Source organism: Nyctibius grandis, chromosome 3 (genome assembly GCF_013368605.1).
Source record: "Nyctibius grandis isolate bNycGra1 chromosome 3, bNycGra1.pri, whole genome shotgun sequence".
Taxonomy (NCBI): domain Eukaryota; kingdom Metazoa; phylum Chordata; class Aves; order Nyctibiiformes; family Nyctibiidae; genus Nyctibius; species Nyctibius grandis.
In genome coordinates, this window is record NC_090660.1 from 43,457,887 (window position 1) to 43,482,382 (window position 24,496).

At 38.2% G+C, this 24,496-nt stretch overlaps 1 protein-coding gene across 3 annotated transcripts in view; it reads right to left on the bottom strand.

Moving 5' to 3' along the window:
- The window catches only part of INVS (inversin), a 100,343-nt gene that overhangs the window by 72,701 nt on the left and 3,146 nt on the right, over positions 1-24,496 (bottom strand). The window contains exons 1-3 of one of the 3 annotated variants that reach the window (XM_068396128.1): positions 21,307-21,377; positions 20,682-20,851; positions 11,166-11,332 (exon numbers count right to left, since the gene is read on the bottom strand). In XM_068396128.1, the coding sequence (XP_068252229.1) occupies positions 11,166-11,332; positions 20,682-20,787 (273 nt within the window). In that variant the 5' untranslated portion in view covers positions 20,788-20,851; positions 21,307-21,377. Of the gene's footprint in view, positions 1-11,165; positions 11,333-20,088; positions 20,318-20,681; positions 20,852-21,306; positions 21,378-24,496 lie in introns of those variants that run through there. The other 2 variants (XM_068396129.1, XM_068396127.1) reach the window with 2 other exon arrangements.

The window sequence follows — 24,496 nt, forward strand, 5'->3', positions numbered from 1 at the left end:
TCATGAAAGCTTATTTCAAGCACAGGAAACATGGTAAAAGAAGATATAAAGCCAAACGGTGAAAGGGAGGAGAGTTAACAGAGCAAGAAGCAGAGCAGAGATGTAGAGAAGTGAAATTACATTGTGCTTGAAAATGAGAGAGAATAGTTTGTACAATGAAAATAAGTCAATTAGGTTAATAAAAATAGCTATGACATCGCTGGAGGAGAAGAGAAAGAAAACACCACCTATAGTGATGCTCTAGCTACACTAAGAAGGGGAGAATATGGGGAAACCACAGATCATTTCCACGGCAAGGGAATTGTCTGGGGAAAAAAAAAAGGAGGGCAGGATTTTGGTAGCAAGTATTAGGTAAAGCTCTAGAAATTAAGATACTGAATTATGACACACTTCTTAGCACAACGAGTTAAAAAAAGCAGGAACTTGTCAAAAAAAAAGTAATTTCTCAGAAGAATGGACAGATTTTTAATAAGCGAAAAACATAATTTAAAAATCTTCCAGTAATAAATGGGCCAGGACTTATTTTATGATCAGGAAAAAGCCCATTTTATCACAGTGCTTCTATAGTGCAGAGTACAACAGAGTGCAGAAACACTGGGTCAGCATCATGGATATTGTGGATACTGGAGACAACCTGACCACAGCACCATAATACTTCGCTTGCAGCTCAGCAACCTCAGCTATCTTCACCACAATTAAATCTGCAAGAGCAGGCCATTATCTCAATTCTTCATCTGTCTTCCTATAGCTTACACCAGAAGGTTACATGTGATTAAATCAGATTATACAGACTCAAAACTAAATACCAAGATCATAAAGTGAGAGTTGAGGAAGCAGTGAACCAAAACAGAGAAGGAAAGATGTGGCAGAGAACTGGATTATGAGAAAAGTTACAAGTTTAGTTCTGATAAAGCCTAGGCTAGAAATGACAAGAGGTACAATACCTGTCAGAGAATTAGTTGCAAAAGCAAAAATTATTCAAGACCCATGAATCCAGACTCTCACACAAAGATGGGTCTTTGGGAGCATGGCAGACTATCTGAAAGGGGAAAAGAAGCACGATTTCTGACACATTAGCCATTGAAGCATGATAACAGATACTACGTTCCAGATTCTTCTTCTGAAATACTCAAGAGCATTGTACTAACCTACAAAGATAAATTTGAGATTAAGGAAGGGTTTGGCAGCATTTACAGCAGACCACCAGTAAATACGCTGTCATGAATCCAAATGGCCATTAATAAGTGGTGTAGAAGAGAGGGGAGTGGCAGGAGAACTCCCCATTTAAGTAGCTAACTGGCTTTTGTTCAAGACATAGAACCAGTCCTATTTGGTATCATGCTGCCAAATCTGTTTCACACAAATTCTGTCTGTCTCTGTGCGTGTGCGCATGTGTGTGAGAGAGAGAGCGAGATACAGAGAGAGCACACACCACGCATCCTCATTAACTGGAGAGATATATAATTAAACAAGAAGGGGTTAAAGTGTACATTAGCCTATTCTACTTTTCTATCTATTACTTTTTAAAAAGCTTTCATATGTCTTCTTCCTTGTTTCTGAAAGCTAACCATCCCTTCTCCCTTTCAGGAAGGCTGACATTTGACAGCTTAACATAGCTGACAGGGTTACCCAACAGCCCACCCTCCCTATTCTCAATCCAATTAGACCTCTAATCCTCCAGATGAAAGGCCCAACTACTCACGTTCCTCATGACAACGACAGCTATTGATTATTTGTCACTACAGCTAACACCTTCTCTGTCGAGGCCACTCTGACAGAAGCAAACCTACCAAATTAGACAGCACTTTATCTGCCCTGGAGGCCAAATGGCACAACAAGTAAAGGCTAATAAATGGTATAAAAATGAACAAATCATAACATTATGACAGGTTGATCGTTGCCAGCAGCTTCACAGCTCAAGCTTGATGCTCCGTTAGACCTGTTCCTTCTCTTTTCTCTTCCACTCGTGCTCCAACTTTGACTGAATTAAAGGCCAGAACAATTAAGGCATTTGACCAGCAAAGATAAGCTAGGATAGAAGTATCATCAAGGGACACAAATGTCAATAGCAGACTACCGTTTGTCAATAAAAACATTCCAGACATGCAAATGCTCATGACTCTGCCCTCCACTAGGCTGTACTGACTCCCTTTGTACAGAGCTCTCCTCAAGCCCAGGCAGAAACTCTGGGAAAATTAACCCCAGAAAACCAAGCTTGAGCTGGGTAGCGTTCTTATCAGGCAAGGATTTGCATCATTAAAAAAGGAATCCCAATTCCGAGCTACATGACAGACAGATGTTATGGCTGTTATTCCATTTAATATCTACAAAATTTTCCTTTCTTTCTAGTGGAGTGATATAAGCCAGGAATACCTCATTTGAATTTATCTTTATAAATTTTCTTCAATTCTTTCTCAACAAAAAAAGAAGTCTGTTTCTAGGACAATGTGCAGTATCTAGTAACACAGGACCTCACAAGTCACATCACTCTAAGGCAAACTGAAAAGCAGCAACATCAGCAACATTTATTATTTGTACTGTGGTACTATCCAAAAACATTAACAGTGAGACCAGAGGCACAGTCCCTGAACTGGGGCTGTTTAATACAACAAACGACAGGAAGAGAACATTAAAAAAAAAAAAAACAAACCAAAATAAAACACCACAACCACAGGAACATTGTTAAGATCATGCAATCACAAGAATAAAATGTGAGTAAAAATACACATGTTCTTGAAACAGTTAAAAAAGCAATTAGTACTGCCCTGCCATAATTAATTAGTCAATTTCTCAACTATGCCAAAAAGAATGTATTTTCTAGCAAGGGATTCCTATGCTTCTGAAATTATTTACTGACAATAAATTAACAGTAAATCAAATTACATTAAAACTTAAATACAATAAAAGCTTCCTTAGTTAAAGAAGACATGAGACATGAATATCTGCTATTCTACTTTGGAAAAATCTACAGTTTAACTGAGGAAAATGTTCCTGTGTAACATATATGTTGTACAGATATAGGAAACTACATGCAAGTGGAACATAATACTATTTAAAAAATCTAAACACTGTAAAAAGATTTATTTGGAAAAAAAATAAAAATAAAATTGTGTAGTATTTGTCCTCAGACTGTTTTAACTTCTTAGGTTTACAAAACACTCTTGGGCATGAACACCTAATTATTAATAGTTTCAATCAGACACAGATGATTAAACTCTTTAAAAGACAGGCATTTCAGTACAGTAATATCACAAAATATAGATATTTAAATGAATAGCTTGGCAAACAGATCCCTTAACATTACTATTGCCCAAAGAAAAACTGAACCTACAGGACATTCAGGTAAGTTGGATCTCACAAAACTCAAGCAAACTGGTAAAAAAAACCCGAAAAGTTGAAATCGCATATAATATTTCTAGGAACAAATTTAAATTATTACTATACTGTTTTAAAATGCACTCCAAATAGAATAAATCACTGCAAAGAGGAGACACATCCCCACTTCCACACACCGCAGTGTCCCGGCCAACAGCCGCATCCCCCCCGCCCCTCACGCCCTGCCCCGCCCCAGCTCCTCACGCGGGCCCGCGCCGCAGCAGAGACCCCTAGCGGCGCGCCCGGCCCAGCCCGCCACGCCGCCGCGGGAAGAGGAGCGCCCGCCCCGCGCTCCCGCTCCCGCAGCCGCCCGTTCTGCCCCCACCGGCACGGGGCGGCCGCGGTGCTCCCGGGAGCTGCTCAGGTGTTCCAGCATGACATATTCCCTCGTTGTTTATATCATAAACGTCCTACTTATCCCAGGTTATATTCACTGCTACAAGGAAGACACTGAGGTGCTGGAGCGAGGCCAAAGGGCAACAAAGCTGGTGAAGGGTCTGGAGCACAAGTCTTATGAGGAGCGGCTGAAGGAACTGGGGTGGTTTAGTCTGGAGAAAAGGAGGCTGAGGGGAGACCTTATTGCTCTCTACAACTACCTGAAAGGAGGCTGTAGCGAGGAGGGTGTTGGTCTCTTCTCCCAAGTGAGAAGTGATAGGATGAGAGGAAATGGCCTCAAGTTGCACCAGGGGAGGTTTAGATTGGATATCCGGAAAAATTTCTTCACTGAAAGGGTTGTCAAGCATCGGAACAGGCTGCCCAGGGCAGTGGTGGGGTCACCATCCCTGGAGGTGTTTAAAAGACATGTAGATGTGGTGCTTAGGGACATGGTTTAGTGGTGGACTTGGCAGTGCCAGATTAATGGTTGGACTTGATGATCTTAAAGGTCCTTTCCAACCAAAACAATTTGGTGATTATTTAGCACATTCTAATTCTTTTTAACACATACCTTGTTTACACAGGAAAGGAATACATACCACTCTTGCAATCTGGTTTTACCTAGTTCATTAGAAGTATTCTCATTTGGTCTTTTTTCCCCTTTTTATTATTTTAAGAGCTTTTCTTTTTTTTTTTTTTTAAACCTTTAACTGTGATGGCTAAAAAAAGTTATACTAGAGGACTAGTTGGTGCCAAGGAGCGAAGAAAAATTACTATTCTTCTTCATTTCTAATCATATCAGAAAAATCTGTAAATGTCTTTGTGTAAGTATTAGACTTACTAACCCAATGAGTTGGCTCCCCCATTATTATTCCTGAGTTTTCTTCTGCAATATTTATTTATAATATTTGGTTTATGATCTCTATGCTTGATAAGTCTGAATCTTTTCCCCACCATTACAGGTCATAATCAGAAATGATATACCGCTACGTTTTTCAAGTCATGTCCCAGGAGACATGCCTCCCTGAGAATCATATCTGAACATCCTTTACACATAGCAAGAGTTAATCTGTTCATCTTCACAAAAACCTTAGATGTATTTATTCTTTGTTCTATTTTTAAATTAGGTTTGTAACACTCACAATTAAAACAAAATCCTTCAAAATATGGATGCTACAATGACGGCTGCCCCAGGCAACCAGAGATCACCACTTCATCGACATGTAAAAGAGAAGGCACTACACTTTGTCCATCCCTTTCCACACAAATATACTCTGCTATGTAGTAGTTATCTAAATATGCCACAAGTGCTCCTGCTGCAACCCCCCTCCTTAAATCTCCCCCAGCCACCTTAAGCTTTCACTTCTTCTATAATAAATGTGGAAAAGTAGTATTTTGAAATTATGAGTGAAGTAGATAGATAGAAATATTCTGTCTACAGCAGGCTATAGAGCAAACCTGTCAGATATTTATAGTATAATGCATTTTAGTGCCTCAGCCAGCTTCATTTGTTCTCTTCCACAATCCAGTCCTATCCAAAGACAATGACAGACACTATGTTTTTTATTTAGCCATGTGATAATTCCTTTGATGCTCAAAATGACTGCTGCAAAGTAGGTATATTCAGGGAGGTAGTTACAAATTGCAAGCAATATTTTCAAACATAGTTTATAAGAATAAGCAAGTTTAGCAACCAACAGTTACTAAAATAATTTAAAAGAGTCAATTTTACATGTGCCATAGCCTACAGACATTCATACCATATTTATCAGCGCAGTCTGTATAGAGACAGAGTCTGATCTTTAGCTACTCTGTAACTTTGCATAACCTTGTCTTAAACTGTGATTTTATACTAACATAAAACCAGTCAGAAATCAAATTCAGATACCTTAATAACTGCTGTGCAAGTGAAACCTGACTTGTAGAACAGTATTTCTACAGTTTTCTCTTCTGCAGACAAGAGAACTGACCGGATTTTAACCCACAGTTGGACAGTAGAGACAGACGATTGCTGGTTATCACAACAGGGGCTTAACACTTAATGAGCAATCAACAATGCACATGCTCTTATCTTGTTACAAGGAATGACAAAGTGTGAAAGCTGAAAATACATTGCCTGAAAATACAGAATCACATATTAGTCTTGCAAAGTAATGCCCAAATCAAGCTCTCCATACCAAGAAAAGTATTGCCAAGCTTTTACAGAAAGCTAAAGTACCCACAGGAGCCTGGACTCCAGTCCGCTTCAATTATGCTGCTCTGTAACATTGACTATAACTGACTCAGAAAGCCTTCCCTCTCCTTCATATCTGTGATGCACTAATGAATGAAGATACAGAATTTCTGAAGTTGAAGAATATACAAGGCAGTGTTCTGATCATTCTCCTAATATCTAGTGTTGCTTGATTTCCCAGAACATTTTGAGACCAATCATTTCTCTCTCTAGCTACATGCAAAAGAGCTTACCTAACACTGGTCTCCACAAGATGCTTCTATCTTGTATTCTTTTTTGTGTACGAACATATTCCAAGCCATCCTGCACATTTCAGTGGAGAAACAGTGAAATTTAAGATGCCCCGGACCCATGTTGGAATGCTGAGTTTCACAAGAAGAGACCAATACTTTGATTTCAAGATCACCATTTCACACTTCAACATTTTGCTCACTGATCACTAAATCAAGACAGGTTAACGCAGAGGCAAATGGAAGTATTAATGAAACCTAAAGAACAGTCTGTACCAGAATTAGAGAGACATACAAGATCCTGAAAGAAAGCCATAGCTGCTATTTATCACACAAAAAAACCTTCAAAAGGATTCCCTTGTCCTCCCTCAACTCAAATGGAACGCTGCTAAATTCTTACCGAAGGTTTCAAGAATATTTTTCATGATGTCAGGGTTCATTTAGGAAGCTCCAGCCCGGCACAGTCTCTGTCTGCTTTATTATTCTTCCTCAGTGGTGACAGCACAACTTTCTGGGGGACCATACTGTAAATCAGATCTCTCTAACAATGTGAGTTTTTTCTTCCTAAACTTTTCCTGTAGTTATTTTTAACCATTTCAGTTGGGCTTACAGCACAGATCAACAGTAGCATCAGCACAACCAATAGGGAAAAGCATTTGGGAGCATGAGGAATTTAATGCTAAACAGGCAGAAAATGAATCATTATTTTGTAGAGTTCATTTTCTGTTGACTCACTGAAGAGTGAGCAGTTCTGCAGTTGTGAAAAGAGGTCAAGGAAAAGGCCATGGGCAAGACCAGCCCTTTGGTAGCTAGATCAGCTTATCTGTAACACAACGCATACAAATCACATACAAGGAACTGTGCCTTCTGCCCTTGAGCGTCTTCAGGCTGCGTTCACGAGAGAGAACCCTTTGTTCGGGAAAGTAAAGAAAACATTTGTATCACAGTTATTGTCTGTGGTTTAATTAAACGCAGAGGAAACTATAGTCCTGCATGTAAAAAAATCATCTCTTCTGGCTGGTTGGTCAACATTCCTGTTTCACACCTTGGTTTGTTCAGATTTTTCACATTTAGTTAAATTGTATGTTCACATGAAAGTATGACAGACTGAATGTAAAGCTCATTCATATTTCATGAACCCCTATGCACAGAACGAATATTACTCATTATGAACACTCACTTAAGAGGGAACATCACAAAAGATTACCAGCCTAGGTAAAAAAGAACATGAACTGACCACCATCATCTCTGAAAGGCACCATGACTATTTATTTTTGTGATATAGATTCGGAAAGAAAGTTAGAAGTGCACATGCTCTTTTATGCGGTTCAAATAATGCCTTATGAATTATTTGAAAGACCATAGCTCTAGGAAATACATCTTGAAAAAGGTAGTGAGGGAAAAATGTGTTAAGCTTGCTCCCAGGCAAGTTTTATTCAGCAGCTTTTAATACAAACATCTTTTACTTGGACAAGAAAGGGGAAATAACATTCCACTTTGGGGCTCTTGGCTCTTGGACTACCCTGACTGTACTCATTAGATAAGACTTGGGAACAAGCTTTCATAAAATCAGTGAACTAAAGACTACCTTCTACATTTCTGCCGTGCCTTATCCTTCCACAGGCTGTCTTTTCTTACCTCCTTCTTTACCTGTATGGTTACTGGTGAGTATACAGAAATAACCATTTTTTCTAGTTTAAGAAAAGTTACAATTAAGAGCATTAAAATACACCCTCCTACTTTACACAGAATTCCTAACTGCATCCTGGATGCACTGTTATTTATCAATAACAGTGTCAGCGAAGAATTAATATAACCTACAGAATATTTAATGCTTCTAAATAATGAAAGCCACATTTTTCCACTAGGGTGGTATTAATCTTCTTGAAAACAAAATTAATATCCTCCTGACAGTTAAGCATCCTGATAGATTATTTTAAGCGCATATTATTAGCATCTAACAACAAAACCATTGAATTTTTTTTTCTATCCTTGTTAACACAAAAGGCTGTGCTTGGGGAATTCATAGAGATTGTTACTTCCCCAGAGTAAACAGATCTCAGTATCAAAATTTCCGCACTTGATATTAAATGCTGTTCATAATCTCTGTCAAAAATATTTCTGATAGCATAGCTAGGCAGACTGACCCATGCTTTCCATGTTCTTTCAGTTCCAAGGGTTTCAATATAGGTAAAAAGTGAAAGTGATTCTCTTTCCTGCCTCTTCACTGGTGGCATGTAGAGGTCTGTGTATTAATCTTAACTTTTCTCTCCAAAGAAAACGAAAATTAGGATGCAACTCAAGTGCAATTTAGGAATCTGAAATTTCCAAGCACTGTCATTCTGTGGCTACAAATGAATGGAGATTTAGGAAGTCATGTAACCTGTTTTGAAGAAGTACAGCCAGACCAACTGACTTACAAGCTTGAACACAAAAAAACGATAAAGTGGTTCTGGTAAATACGTAGATTCATGATTAACCAGCACTTACAATAAAACTTTGGAAACGGGTTATCTCATGGCATTTTTCTTTTTCTGTCTGAAAGCCAACTTTCAGTCTTGGTTACTGAGGAAAATTTTTTTTACTTTGAGGAAAAAAAAATAAAAATTAGCCCTTATGTTAGAGAAGAACATAAACCGAAAGTATCAGAGAGGAGTAAGAAGAATGCAAAACATTATTTAAACAGCCCAAGCTGCATGGAACATGAAGTTGGTTTGAATTTTAATTGTATATATTTGGCAGAAGGCATTCATGATAAAAATGCAGATCTTAAAATGTTAGTAAGACTGAAGACAAAATTTTACACACATCAAATGATAAATTTCGTAAGCTGACATCAATAGTAAGTAACTGCTCAGAAGGCACAGAATGCAGTTTTACAGGACAGCTAAGCACTCAGCCAAATGCAAAGCAGCTGCAAGGGCTGTCTCCTGACCACTTTTTGCCACCCCAGCACTACGACAGCACAAGCACTTACGTGGGGTGAATCACATCTATCTAGTACCTTACACAACAAGTGGGTGACTGTGTAGAATCTTCTGCTAAAACAGCACGTGGTAAAGACAGTACTTTTTTTTTTTCAGCTGCACTGTCAACTGAAAACACATCTAAGATGGTCCAAGTATCACATAGTACAAACCACCCTTTCATGATTGCAGCAGGACATAAAGGAAATGGAGAGCACATGCAGTTAATGGATATTATGTCAAGGCAAAATATCTCTTGCCTTGAATAGCTGCAGTGCAAATATCCACAATATGAATATACAGCCAAAGATTTAAACAAGAATTTATATTGTTTTAATATGCAAAAATGTATTTTAAAAACCTGGGGAAAAATGTAATTTTTAAAATTAAGCTTTTAATATGATTAAAATGTTCATGTGCCTATCAGGTCATAAAATCTAAAGCATGTTTAAACACCAGGCAAGTATAGTATCTTACAGCAATTTTTTAAGTCTTTCTTTGACATTGTTATGTTCACAAAATACCTATCTTTGAAACAACATTCAGAATAAGGTGATCACTTAGAAATATGAAGTTAGCCCTGGTACACTAAAGATAAGGTTATGATGATGACTGAAATATTTCATCAGGGTGTTGTGGTATGTAACCAAATAGATGAATTAGCCTATTTCAACCCAACTGTAACCTACTGTAACTAATTACAATGGTAGTCAAGTAATGTAGTGCATTACTGTACACACTTCCAGAATGCATTCACACCAGTTTTTAATAGTTAACATTTTTACCTAAGGAATTTGTAAATTTAAAATATTAAATGAACACTTAATTCCCAATACGGGATGCAGTAACACAGACCACAGAGTCCTTATGGACTCCCATGCAAGTGTAACTGAACGACGTCATCTTACAATCTTCCCAAACGGTTCTCTATTCAATTGCATATATCCCTCCTTACTAAATACTGTGACCATGCTATAGCTACCTTTATGTAAACCTAACTAAAATAAAACAAAATAAAATGCTGAATATATTAAAAAGTATATAAAACATCTGAACAATGTGGATGATTATGAACAGAAGACAAGTTGTTATACATAGAAATGGTTTGCTACAAAAATCATGTCAGGCACTCTAACTGGTACCAAAAGACCCAGCTTACGTAGCCAGAACAACTTTAACTTTTGAGCAGTTACAGTTTTAAACATACTATAAAAGGTAAAATTGTAAATAAAGAGCTATTCCTTTCAGTTCGAGTTTCTAATCTTCTCTGTGGAGTCTTTTTTATAGTTGATGAACTCAACCTTCTTGGTTAGCTAGCCAACCCACCTTTGTTTTTTGTTTCTGTCAGCAGTTTGCTCATTCTCCTGTAACTGTGGACACACCCCCCAGCTCTAAACACACTCAAAATTTACACTTTAAATTACTTTTTATTTTATTGTTGCATACTTCAGCACTTCTTCAGTGAGACAATGTAATTGGACAGTATTATTGACTGAAATTGTAGAAGGGAAAACAGACATTTCATTCCTAGTCCTGGAAATGATTTGGTATTCCATACCCTTGAAATTCTCAGACACGGCATTAATAATTAAGAGTACATGGCATTATATCCACTGAAATTAATGGTAACATCTCAAGGAGTATCAGAGTGTACAAAAGTTAGTTTTTACTTAGAACTGGCTATCCCAAAATAGACAAGGACGGACTATTTTTCCTAGAAAGTACAAGTTCTTAAAACAGCAATGAATTATACTGTCTCTGCAGATAGCTACAAATACACCGAGTAAAAACATCACAAAATAAAAAATAGCCCTCCAAAGATTTACTTTGAGATGGGCCAAAAAAACCCTCATAGCATTATTTGCTTCTAAAATAATGAAAGCCTCTAAAGATACAACATGCTTACTCAATACAAGAAAACCTCCTTTATACCAGTTCTGAATGCTGCAAGTTTATACAACGGCAGAGCACTTTTAATGTAATTACCTTTTGTGCAGCAAGATGGAGAGCGGTTCTTCGGCTACGATCAGCTCTATTAACATCTGCTCCAGCCTTCAGCAATGCCTCTGCACAGTCCAGCCTGTCAGCCAATACACAGTACATAAGTGGAGTTCTTCCAAACTGGTCCTCTTTATCTTTCAGCTCAGAGTTTCCTTAAAAAAAAAAAAACAAACAAACACATGAAAGAATTAAGTCTATGAGTATCTAAGATTAGTACTTTTTTATTAAAAGGGTACTTTAACTAAAAGTAGTACTTTCTTATTAAAAATGAACAGAGTGATCAAAATAAAGGAGTATAAGATAAACCCACAGTTACCCTGTTTTTACTGACATTTATCACAGAATCACAGCATCTATCAGGTTGGAAGAGACCTCAGGGATCATCAAGTCCAACCATTGCCCTGACACCACCCTGTCAACTAGACCATGGCACTAACTGCCATGTCCAGTCTTTTCTTAAACGCATCCAGAGATGGTGACTCAACCACCTCCCTGGGCAGCCCATTCCAATGTCTAACGACCCTTTCTGAGAAGAAATGCTTCCTAATGTCCAACCTGAACACCCCCTGGCAAAGCTTGAGGCTGTGCCCTCTTGTCCTATCGCTAGTTGCCTGGGAGAAGAGGCCAACTCCCACTCCACTACAACCTCCCTTCAGGTAGCTGTAGACTGCAATAAGGTCACCTCTGAGCCTCCTCTTCTCCAGGCTAAACAACCCCAGATCCTTTTCAAAATATATTTACAGAAAAAGTACATTCAGAAACCTTTAGTTCCACAAATACACCTACCACCAGTAACATTCTGCAGAGGCATAATTATAAATAATTTTTACATAGTTATACAGGTCTTGGCTGCAAAGATTACTTTAAAAAATATCAACAGCAAGTAAACCAAATAATCCTTCTGAAACCTGTGAACACTGTAACTAAAACAAGCTTTGAAGCCTACTCACAGCAATGTTTATTTAAAAAGCATAAAGAAGTCAATATTACATCAATACCATTATTTATTTCACAGTGCCTTACAACATGGAAACTAATAAAATACTTCTCAAGCTTTCTTGAATTGATAGAGTTAGTAAGGCAGCAATTAAGCCAAATAAGAAATTTGAGGTCCTATAAAAAAATCAAAACATCATATTCCTATTCACAGTCAAAAAAAACCCAAACCCAAATCAGTATGCATCCTCCACTACAAAGTTTTGTATTTCTATTACGTCAACACATACAAACTATCACCTATTATTCACCTAAATTCATGCGTATCACCTATCATACACATCCCAACTCTAAATACATCTCCCATGTTGTCTATGATTATCCAAGGAACACTGAATTTTAACAAGTAAGTTAATTTTTCTTTTGAAATATTCCCTTGTTTGCATGATTGTTGATGCTTCAAAAGAACTTCAGCAGAGGCATGCTTCTCCTTTACAAACACAATCTTCACTCTCCCCTAGTGTATTATACTTATCTACATATCTAGTAACTATTCTCAATTATAATTTCTATTGACTCACCCAGCAGAAGAGTCAAGCAGATGAAATGTGAATCAAGGGGAATATCAAGGATTAAAATTCATTCCCTACCAACCAAGCCTCTCACAAAAAAACACTTTTAAGCAGGATACTGCCAGTTAGAGCAATCATTTGCTCACTCACTTGATTTCCAAGTTCCTTTAAAACCGTTGAGTGAATACCATGTTGTTCTCATGATTCATTCTGTAACACCTTCTCTTGCTTAGAAATTGTGATTTGCACTGAGAAAACTCTTTCTGCTCTGTAAAAAACAGTTTAGGAACCTTTCCAAGCTCTTCTGTGAATGCAGATATAGAAATGTTGTTGTTGTTGTTCTTCACCCATGGCCTTGTCTTCTCTGACTGCCCCTTCACCTTGACAATGCACTAGTTTTATAATTAATTTTTATGCCTCTAGCAAATTATTCCAAAAAAAAGTCTTTTACTGACCTGCATCTACCTTCCTCAGACACAGGTTATGTTTTTTGAAGAACACCTTCTTGCTTTTAATACCCACTGTTACACTGCTGTTTAGCCATGCTCGCTTCCCTTTGACCTTCCTAAACTTTTTTTTTTGTTAAGTGCTTTTGCATTCACTTCACACTGCAATCAAGGAGTTTACTCGTTAGACTAATCTTTAGATGCTTCTTAGCAAACATTTTCATTTTAATGGTCCTCACCATTTTTAGAATACACAACTGTATGGGCTGCTGTTGCTTTCTGGTCAAGAGTTACAAAATCTCGCTTAGTAACACCGATTCAGGTCCTACACAGCAGTCAAGAGCAACTCAAGAGTTCAACGAAATGTCTGTTGCCAGCCCATTAATGATTTCTAACAATTTAGTTTTAGGATCATATCCTCACTAGCCATTTACCCACAACATGAAAGTAACCTTCATCACTATTGTGTTTCCTCTCAATTCAGACTCTCTGATATCCTTTACCATGTCACACATATCACCATCTGGTCAGATAGACAGTAATAAAATGTTAGTACTATAGTTTCTTATTTAGACCTGTAAATGCAATCATTAAGCATTTTTTTGGGTGTTTAAGCTTGATTTATATGGTCATTTCTTAATGTCATTTGAATCCAAGACTTGTTTTCTGCTTTGGTTTTTAAAAGTGTATCACCACTCCTCCACCTACATGGCTTCCACAGATACATCAGAATACAAAGTATACAGAAAAAACATTGTCCCCATTGATGCTTTCCCTTCCACAGATTTTTACGTTCTCACCATATTATCAACAGCCTCATTTAGAGCACGATATCCTAGTTCTCCCATCTAATTTTTTTTAGACTTCCACGTATGTAGAAAAATATATACATTTGTTCTGGATTTCTGTGCAACTTCAACTAGTTTGAACAGAATGCTATCTTTTCCTACTGTATTATTACTACATAAATGAAGAATCAGAATAGCTACAACTCCACCTTCTGCAGATAAGCCACTGGGAACTGCACATACTCTTGTCAGCTTTAGCTTTTCCTCATTTTTACCTTTAGAAACCTTCTCATAATAAGCATAACAGCTGAGTCTTAGATTTTTTCAATAAATAAATGACTAAAGTATTTTTTTATACTGAATAAAAATCAAATAATAAATCAAACAATAGAAAATTACATTTTTCAATTTACACAGGTGATTTTTTTCTTGTGGGACATTGCATAAAAGCTGCATAAGAATCTGGTCTGAAATTTGCTTAGAATTAGAGAAGATAGTATTGGCTATATCTTATTCATTACTCTTCACATCGAAACAAAACGTATCAAAAAAGTTTAATTTTATGGTAGTGTATTTAAAAGTAATTTTTAAGACTCTTGAAAAATAATTTGCAATATGTTTCTAAAGGGGAGTTCAAAGCTGTGTAAGTTGAAAGGTATTTGGATTATTATTTATGTCTTGTTATATGTAACTACATTTTGACGTGAAAAAATAAATAGGTCATATAATTTTTACTAACACTATGTACATATTTGATACTGTTAAAATTGTAATTTTTATCAACTTTTTTGAGAAAAAACTTCATGTATTGTCTTTAAATATTCACTTTAGTGTCATCTTATTTTCATTATTGAAGCCTATAGTTTTTTACTTCTACTCAAAATGAAAACCTGTAATATTTACCAAATGCATTAGAAAGCAGCATATAGAAAAAAATGTCACTTGTTTAATTAGCTACATGGCCATTAGGAAATAAATCAAAATGTAACATAGGAGTAAAACAGGGGAATCCAAAATTTTATTTTACCTAACTTGCAAAAACATTTACTAGACTTTCATTTCATAGTATTATGATTTCATTCCAAACTGGATGCAGTTTCAAGATAATTCTCTCCTCCACTATTAGAAAGTATTTCTAAAGTTATACATACATACTGTCAAACTGTCGATGTCCTACGTCTCAGTATTTTAGCTAACAATAAATGCTTTTTCCACGCAATAGAGCATAGTACAGAAACATCAAAGCCAGTTATGACCAACCATGCAGCCCTGTGCCGCAACATACAGATACTGAGGTCCCAAGCATAATTTAACATGGCACTGCTCTCAGTCAACCAGTTTCTTTAATTATCTAAGTATAGTCAGGTGTTCTTCCAGCACTAGTTCAGTCTGGTAATTTAGACACCAATAAACCATATTCCACTGTTCAGTGTTAACATAGCCTCAATAGCGGCTTAAATTTGTTGAAGATGATGGGACTTACACAATCACGTATATTTTTAAAAAGAAATACATAAACATTCATTTCTCCCAATAAGACACATGCACATGGCTTATGCTCATGTAACACTTGTTCTTAAATCAGCAGTGTGCAAAACTAGTCCCTCTCCGTCAAATCCCAAGCTCCCTTTCTGTCATATAATGTTAGAGGATATACAGAATGTGGAGACTAAAAGAAAGAAATGGGTACGGTCAAGACTAGCAAAAATGGTCTAAAGCTCAAGTACAACCCAGCTAAGTAGAGCAACAAACATTTAATTTCATGTACAGCTCCCAAAGAGTGATGTAGCTGAGGACAAAGAGTTTCCATGACTACAGACAGTCTGAGTGAAAAATGAGCAAGACCTTCAAAACTTGATGCCAGTGATTTGCCTGAAGCTGCTGCACTGTTTTTTTAAGGGAAACAAACTATCTTCAGCTAACAGTAGGTTTCTCTTTGTTATTATTTCGTTTACTTCAAGATTCTGTAAGGCCCTTAGAATGCCTAAGGTTCTGTGAGCATTTCCCGGAAGGGTGTCTCTGTGCTCAGGGTAAGAGACAGGACAAGGACTAGGAGCTACTATATCACCACCAGGTGCTAAGGGGGACTAACCTGATGAAATGCACTAACCACAGCACCCTGTGGACCTCACAGTTGCAGTAAATTTTTTTTTAGTAAAATTTAGTAAATATTTTCTACAATCAAGAAAGCCCAGGTAGCCTTCTAAACATTCACATATTGGTGTATCTAAAATGTGCTGTGGCAAAATTAAATTCTCTTCCACATACCTGCCTAAGAAAGGAAGTATCTTTGATCCCTCCCCTTTCAGGATGAACATCCTCACCCCACCCAGATTATGCATTTCATAAGCTTGTTGCCAACGGAGGTCATGAACACCACGGAATCAAGTGGCTCAATTCCAAAATTTAACTCTCATATTCATACCTCATCACTTCCTCACAGTCTGTGCAAGCAGTCACATCAGACCCTAACAATTTCTATGCATTTTTCAAACCAGAAGAAGAGAAAGGGCAGGAGGAGGAGATGAATTCTGCTTAATTATTAAAAGACAGACCATCTCTTGATACTTGCAAGAATCTTGCCTTTTGTAATATCTGATTTGAGTTTTATTCAGCCTCCCACATCGCAGAACATGGAAGAAAGAAGCAGAGAATCAAAGACATGCAACTGCATATTTGCAACTAAGAATTTATAGTTAACATGTACAATGAAACATCGTATCAGAGTTTTAGAAGCACTTGCATGCAAGCCATAGGTGATAAGGGTTTTAGAATGAGGAGTTGGACTGAACAGACACTTCAGTATAATGACTATTATACTCATTATTGTGTTCTTATAAACAACTAAAACCATTAGAAGCATCTTCCTGAAACTCTACATAAATGCCTTAAATGCAAAATGATCCTCCATACACAAAATCAACTTTTGCTCCCTTTTTGCCTAGGATTTAAATCATGCAGATGGGTTTTAACACTGAAAAACTGTTAATTAAAGACACGTTCAGTGTTGTATAAAACATAGAAAAGAAAATACTGTGAGTTTTCCCCAAAGCCTGAGATCATACATTTCTAAAACAATGTGATACAGTGCTAAGCAACTCAGGCAATGCAAACAATTAGCACACTTTTGTTAGAGCATTGGTTATACAATAAACAGTTGGCACATACTGTGCTTTATGGTTTTTAACTCACAAGCTGTTTAGAAAGTCCTGTAATTAAACATCAGTAGTAGTTAACATAAAGGGATGCTTTGTTCCAAAGCTCTCTTTCTCTACATAAATTTTCTACTTACCTTTGATTCTGTCTGTTTATGCCTCTTATTGGTACAGGATGTCAAAAGGAACACAGTATTCAGAACACACTGTATTATTTCAAACACCTGTTTCTTTAAAATCACAGGCAATCGGGCAGCAGTTTACACATGTGTCCATACTCATGAATTATATTCAAATACAACCATAGAATCGTTTTGGTCGGAAAGGACCTTTAAGATCACCAAGTACAACTCTTAATCTGGCACTGCCCAGCCCACCACTAAACCATGTCCCTAAGCACCACATCTACACATCTTTTAAACACCTCCAGGGATGGTGACTGAACCACTTCCATGGGCAGCCAGGGATGGTGACTGAACCACTTCCATGGGCAGCCTGTATGTACCAATGTATATGTTTGTATACAGTCACACATGCTCCATCAAGCTACAGATGGGAAAAGGAATATTCACCACACAGGTTAGAGGGGCTGCTCTAAGTAACTGTTTAACCAGCTTCTATGCCCCTTCTATGTTAATAACTGAATAGGGAAAACTCAAAGAGGAAAGTAATAATGAATTTAGGGGTAAAAAGCCCTCTCTAAATGGAGAAAGTCAGACTTCATGTTACTGCATATACCACTAGCCACATAATCAAGATGCAAAGCTTGGCTGTGTTTGGAGAATGTTGTTAAGCAATCCAGCATACACACACAGAATGCTGAAGTACTGTCCTGAATTAGATGCTGCTGCTAAATGCAGTCATGAAATTCAGTGAGTAACACCAATTGCTCAATTTACTTCTGGCATCAAGTTATACTTTCAACAGTGCCTGGTAAACAGCTAAAAATATTACTCTGATGCATTCTTCTTCTGCTAGGCAATACTTTTTTTTTTTGGTCCTGTCCTGTCCTGTCAAAAGTAAGGTCTGTGTCGTATGTTTCGTCTGTTTCGTTGACACAAAACTGGGAGGAGTGGCTGATGTGCCGGAAGGCTGCGCAGCCATTCAGAGAGACCTGGACAGGCTGGAGAGTTGGGCAGGGAGAAACTTAATGAAATATAAGAAGGGCAAGTGTAGAGTCCTGCATCTGGGCAAGAACAACCCCATGTACCAGTACAAGTTGGGGACAGACCTGTTGGAGACCAGCGTAGGGGAAAGGGACCTGGGGGTCCTAGTGGACAACAGGATGACCATGAGCCAGCAGTGTGCCCTTGTGGCCAAGAAGGCCAATGGCATCCTGGGGTGTATTAGAAGGGGTGTGGTCAGCAGGTCGAGAGAGGTTCTCCTACCCCTCTACTCTGCCCTGGTGAGGCCGCATCTGGAATATTGTGTCCAGTTCTGGGCCCCTCAGTTCAAGAAGGACAGGGAACTGCTAGAGAGAGTCCAGCGCAGAGCCACGAAGATGATTAAGGGAGTGGAACATCTCCCTTATGAGGAGAGGCTGAGGGAGCTGGGTCTCTTTAGCTTAGAGAAGAGGAGACTGAGGGGTGACCTCATTAATGTTTATAAATATGTAAAGGGCAAGTGTCAAGAGGACGGAGCCAGGCTCTTCTCAGTGACATCCCTTGACAGGACAAGGGGCAATGGGTGCAAGCTGGAGCACAGGAGGTTCCACTTAAATTTGAAGAAAAACTTCTTTACTGTAAGGGTGACTGAACACTGGAACAGGCTGCCCAGAGAGGTTGTGGAGTCTCCTTCTCTGGAGACATTCAAAACCCGCCTGGACGCGTTCCTGTGTGATATGGTCTAGGCAATCCTGCCCCGGCAGGGGGATTGGACTAGATGATCTTTCGAGGTCCCTTCCAATCCCTAGCATTCTGTGATTCTGTGATTCTGTGATTCTGTATCCTGTCAAAACATGACAAAGCAGAAAAGCCAAATTTTGCTATTATAGCAAAGGCTGCAAGGATTACGCAGCTTTCTCTCCTATGTAAAATAACACACAGCATTTTTATTTTGTTGCTGCATGATCACCATTAAAAGAATAGTGATTTCCAAATCTGGTTCTAATGGCTGTTTTGTGGTATAGTTGACAAGGCATACCAGCAACACAGAAGTATTTGTTCCTTTGTGTTTTCAAAATACATCTTTTGGCTGTGAGATTAACAAAAAGATACTGAAGTAAGCAAAAACTCTTTGTTGTTGCTTATGATTGTTACCAGGATTTGAAAGCTCAGACTTTTTTCCCCCTCCATATGCAGGCGGAGAACTTAAAACACCCCACGTATTTAAAGGTACTTTGTAGTTGCATCCCACAGATTTCTAGAAGCATCTGCATATCGACTGCTCATACATGGTTTACAAAATATTCTACAAAAGAGTGAACATATAGCATTAAATGCAATCAGTGTATGTTTGAGCCATCATATGACAAAATAAAGTTGAAGGCCCAACAAAAAATACTTGTTTCAACCAGTGGAGCTTCTGTAAAGTCAGTTCCCTCAAACTTTTTCTCCTGTTTAAGTTAAATGACTTCTAATTGTCTTTTGAGAGAATTAGATTACGTTGTAAAAAAGAACGATTTACTGCTTTCTATACAGCTTAGACAATAGATTCACATAACTTACCATCTTGTCTTCAACAGAGGTCATCAGAAGATACATAAAGAAACTTGACTGTTGGTTTAATGTGGTTACCATTAAATCCTTTACATCCATTAAAAGTGACAGTTAACTGCATAAATACAGACTAAGTTTCTTATTATTTCACAGTCCTTCACCCTCACCAAGCTCCAGCAATGGGATTTTCAAAAAAAGGCTGAGAAAAATAAAACTTCTACAGTATCAGCTGGCATTGCATTTAATCATAAACTCTGAAAATCAAAGTCTTTACCTACCATATGACAGCCTTCCAAATGTATGTAAAATTGGTTTTGGAACACAGAACACATACTGCTTTTGAAAATTACTAACCTGAAATGCCACATAGTTCTTGGACAGAGAGGAAAGGTGAAATCCTGGGCTTTTTAATGGATGGTATTTTTTTTTTCTCCAGCTTCAAGAGGACCAGACTCTCTCCTTACATTTAATTTGTCTTGAGGAACATTGTTAGGGTATCAGAATCAAAGTAACAAGTAGGGCTGGCTCATTTTGTCTCCAAATACGACACTGTGACATGACTTCATTAACTGTAATAAATGATCTGTAAAAACAAGTTTATAAAATTTCCCACGAAAGCTACGATTCCAAAAATAAGGATTTGGGGCCAAAATATTTCAGCCCCAAGCACTTCTCCAGAATTTCAAATTCCCTGAAACAGGAGTCCTGAATAACTCTCTGGTTGTATCACTTACCAATTTTCTATTTTAGTTCACACAGAAGTACCAATCAAAGCCAACAAATAGTAAGAAGTAATAAAAATCAGTCCTATTTTCAGGACTACATTTATTCTACAAATACATATCATTAAGAAAGGAAAATACATCTTAAAGATCAGAGCAGCAAGTCAAAACCAAAAAGCTTCAGGTCTGAAGTAATCAAAATGCATCTACAATGGTAACATTTACCTGCTATTAGCTTTTGGAGGGCACTCTTATCTCCATTAACAGCAGCAGCATGCACTTCAGATGCTAACGAGGAACCACTAAAGAGGCAGTTTGCTGAAATATTCATACTCTTTCAAGGTATTACCATAGGTCAGATCTGCACCACCAACAGAATTTGTAGGAATTCAGTTCTAGAAAAAAAACAATAAAATAGAATTAATTTTATAATGAGTCATTAAAATGACTCAAACAATGCTAAAGAGAATAAACTGTTCCGTTAAAAACAGAAAAGAACAAACACGTTTCTTATTTCATGGACTAAATTTACCTCTAGCCAAGATTAAACCAGAAAAAGCCTACATTAAGGAGAGAGAGATATATATATGTGTTATAGTTTCGTTGCCTTCAACATGAATTTCAGGCAATAAGCTTTGCAAAAGTCTGCAAATAGGATAGTGTTTATCTACAAATCCAACAGACTGTTCTTCAGAGTGTTGGCATGCATGCTTCAGTTCAGTAACCAATGAAGTTTGTTATCGAGTATCAAATTGATACATTCCTCCAGTACTGGATATCTGGTGGTATCATCATTACCATGATGCTCTATGGACATATGCAGGACAGTGTTTATAAGTTGAAGTAGTACCTTTTATTTGACCAACTGGCATAAGTGAAATAATCAGATCAGCTTTCTAGATCGTAAGTGTTCTTCAGACCTGAATAGAATTGGGAAAATATGTGTGTAAGAAAAGCCACAATGAATTAGACCAGAAGCCTGACTCTAAATCCTGTCTCAAACCGGCAAATGGTAGATACCGAAGAACAGAGCAAATATATATATATATAGAGAAAAAAATAATTGACACACCTAAGGGACGGGATGCCATCCAGAGGGACCTAGACAAGCTTGAGAGCTGGGCCCATGTGAATGTCATGAGGTTCAATAAGGCCAAGTGCAAGGTCCTGCACATGGGTTGGGGCAACCCCGGTATCAATGCAAGCTAGGGCATGAAGGGATTGAGAGCAGCCCTGAGGAGAAGGACTTGGAGGTGATGGTTGACGAGAAGCTCAACGTGAGCCAGCAGTGTGCGCTTGCAGCCCAGAAGGCAAATCATATCCTGGGCTGCATCAAAAGCAGCGTGGCCAGCAGATCAAGGGAGGTGATTCTGCCCCTCTGCTCTGCTCCTGTGAGACACCACCTGGAGTACTGTGTTCAGCTCTGGGGCCCCCAACATAAGAAGGACATGGAGCTGTTGGAACGAGTCCAGAGAAGGGCCACAAAGATGATCAGAGGGCTGGAGCACCTCTGCTATGAGGAAAGGCTGAGAGAGTTGGGGTTGTTCAGCCTGGAGAAGAGAAGGCTCCAGGGAGACCTTACTGCAGCCTTCCAGTACTTAACGGGGGCTTATAAGAAAGATGGGGACAAACTTGTCAGCAGGGCCTGTTGCGATAGGACAAGGGGTAACGGTTCTAAACTAAAAGAAGGTAGATTTAGACTAGATATAAGGAATACATTTTTTTGTCCCTTACAATCCAAGCTATTCTATGATTCTATATACATGAATAGGATTTTGTCCCCCTCTTCCAAATACTCTCCCAACCTACAATTACTTCTAGTTCAGTCACTTCCTGAAGTAGACTTAGTTTCTGTGTATTTAGTGCTGTGCAAATTCTGTTAATTTTTTTTCAACTAATTTCTCTACTATAAACATGTCCAGTCTCCTTTTACGATTATGCAAACTCATAGCATCCATAACACCCACTGGCAAGGAGTTCTGCACCACAACCAAACACTGTATGGACAAAGTGCTTGCTTTCATCTGTCTTGTCCTGGCTCTTGCCATCTGAGGGCCCTTAATCCTTGTCCTGGAAGGGACAGTAAATAAACAATTCTTATCCACCCGTAATTATTCTACAGATTTTTAACATATCCTCCCCAATCCTATCTTCCTCTAGCTGAGAGAGTCACAGCTTACATGGCTGTTACGCAGGCAGCAGCTTTTCTGTATGCATGAACATTTAAGTGCCCTTTTTTGGACCTTTTCACAGTTCTGTTCTAACCCTTTTGAGATGGAAAGAAAACTCCACTAGTTATTCAAGATGTGGGCAAAACATGGATTTATGCAGTGGTATAATGGCATTCTCTTCTTTCTTCTCTACGTCTTTCCTAAATCACGTCTAGTACCACAGTTGCCTTCCTAGCCTCTTCTGAAACAAAAGGAGGTGTTGCTGGGGCTGTCTACTGAATTCTGGGAATTCTTTACCTCATCTTCTGTTCCATGTTAATTTAAATATACTCCTTTTTTCATGTACCACATTTACATCATAGTACACTTGGAAAACAGCGGGAGGAAGCTATTTTGCTTCAATTGTTATTTTCAACCATCTGGTTTATTTTTTTCTATAATGTTCATATATTGTTACACAGCATCTGTTGTTATTAAGATAACTGCGGATGGATACATATCAACATTGGGAGGAAATGTTATTAAAATACCAGAAAAACATTCACTTTTATGTAAATATGATATTTCTACAGCAGATATTAAGCATGAAGTAATAAAGGTAAAGGGAAACAAACCTGCAAACAAAAAAAAAAAATCAAATACAACTTAATACTCTAATATAATTGTAGACTCTTCTTCAGAAGCTCCAAACTTCCTTGGAGAGCTGATAAGAAAATTAATACAGGAAGCTTCATGGCAAATCTAATCAGTTACTCAAAGGACCTCTGCACAATCACGGTAGCAGTTCATATCACATCCCCGGAATAAGCACAAATACGGAACCATGTGTTTGTGCAAACCTGCTCAACAACACATCAATAGACTGCATCCACTCTACATGAAAACACTCAGGTATAACTCAGACATTGTCTAAAGTATACTGCACGGTAACTGCAGACAAAGCTTTTAACACACTAGTGTCTATAAACTGCTGCTTCTCCACCTTGTCCTCCAACAGACAAGTGCAGCTCTGCTGCTTCTTTCAACAGCTAACCGTATCACTGAACTCTCCCTTCCTGAAGTCGTCTGGTTGAGTTTTCATGAGCCATGAAAGTGGGTTCATCATGTCCTAAGAAATATAATTCCTTGCCTCCCAACCTTTCTCCCTCATAAAAACTAGTAATGGTGTGACTAGGAAGGCATGAGATGCTAGTTTCCTTGAATACATATACTAGAACTCTTCACTACCGGAACACTTCCTTGCTCGTGTTCACGGATCTCCCTCTGCCGTCTGTCGGTCACTTCAGAACCAGGAGTAAGCATGGTATTGCCTAACTCTATCACTCCTTAGAGAACATGCGTTATGAAAACGTGCAATGGCTCGCTACACTTCCTTAAAGCAAGTAATTTCCCCAAACCCAACTTCTGTTTCAGGGACCACTATAAAATTATTTCAGAAATCACCCCAGCCACTTACCCAACAAGCAACTTGCCAACACCTGTCTGAAGTGACCAGTTATTAGAGCGCAATAGTTACTTGTTTCTACACCAGCACTGGTACACTCTGTTGAGAACGCTGGTGCAGAAGTGTGAGGACAAGCTCCTCACATAACTTTATGAAAGTATTATTTCTCATTAATAGTTCCGGAGCCATTTCCAGTCATCTGAAACCTATGGAACAACATGATCCTATCCTATCACTCTCTCTTCTTCTGTGAACCTCAGAATAACATGACAATGATGATGTTGGAAGTCACGAATGCTTCCATCCTTATCGAGTTTGGTGAACCTCTCTACATTTCAGAAAAGCCATCGAACATTTTTTTGACACACTTGTTTTACCACGTAAGTAGGTGATCCTTCCCACAATCAGAACTCTGTCATTAATGG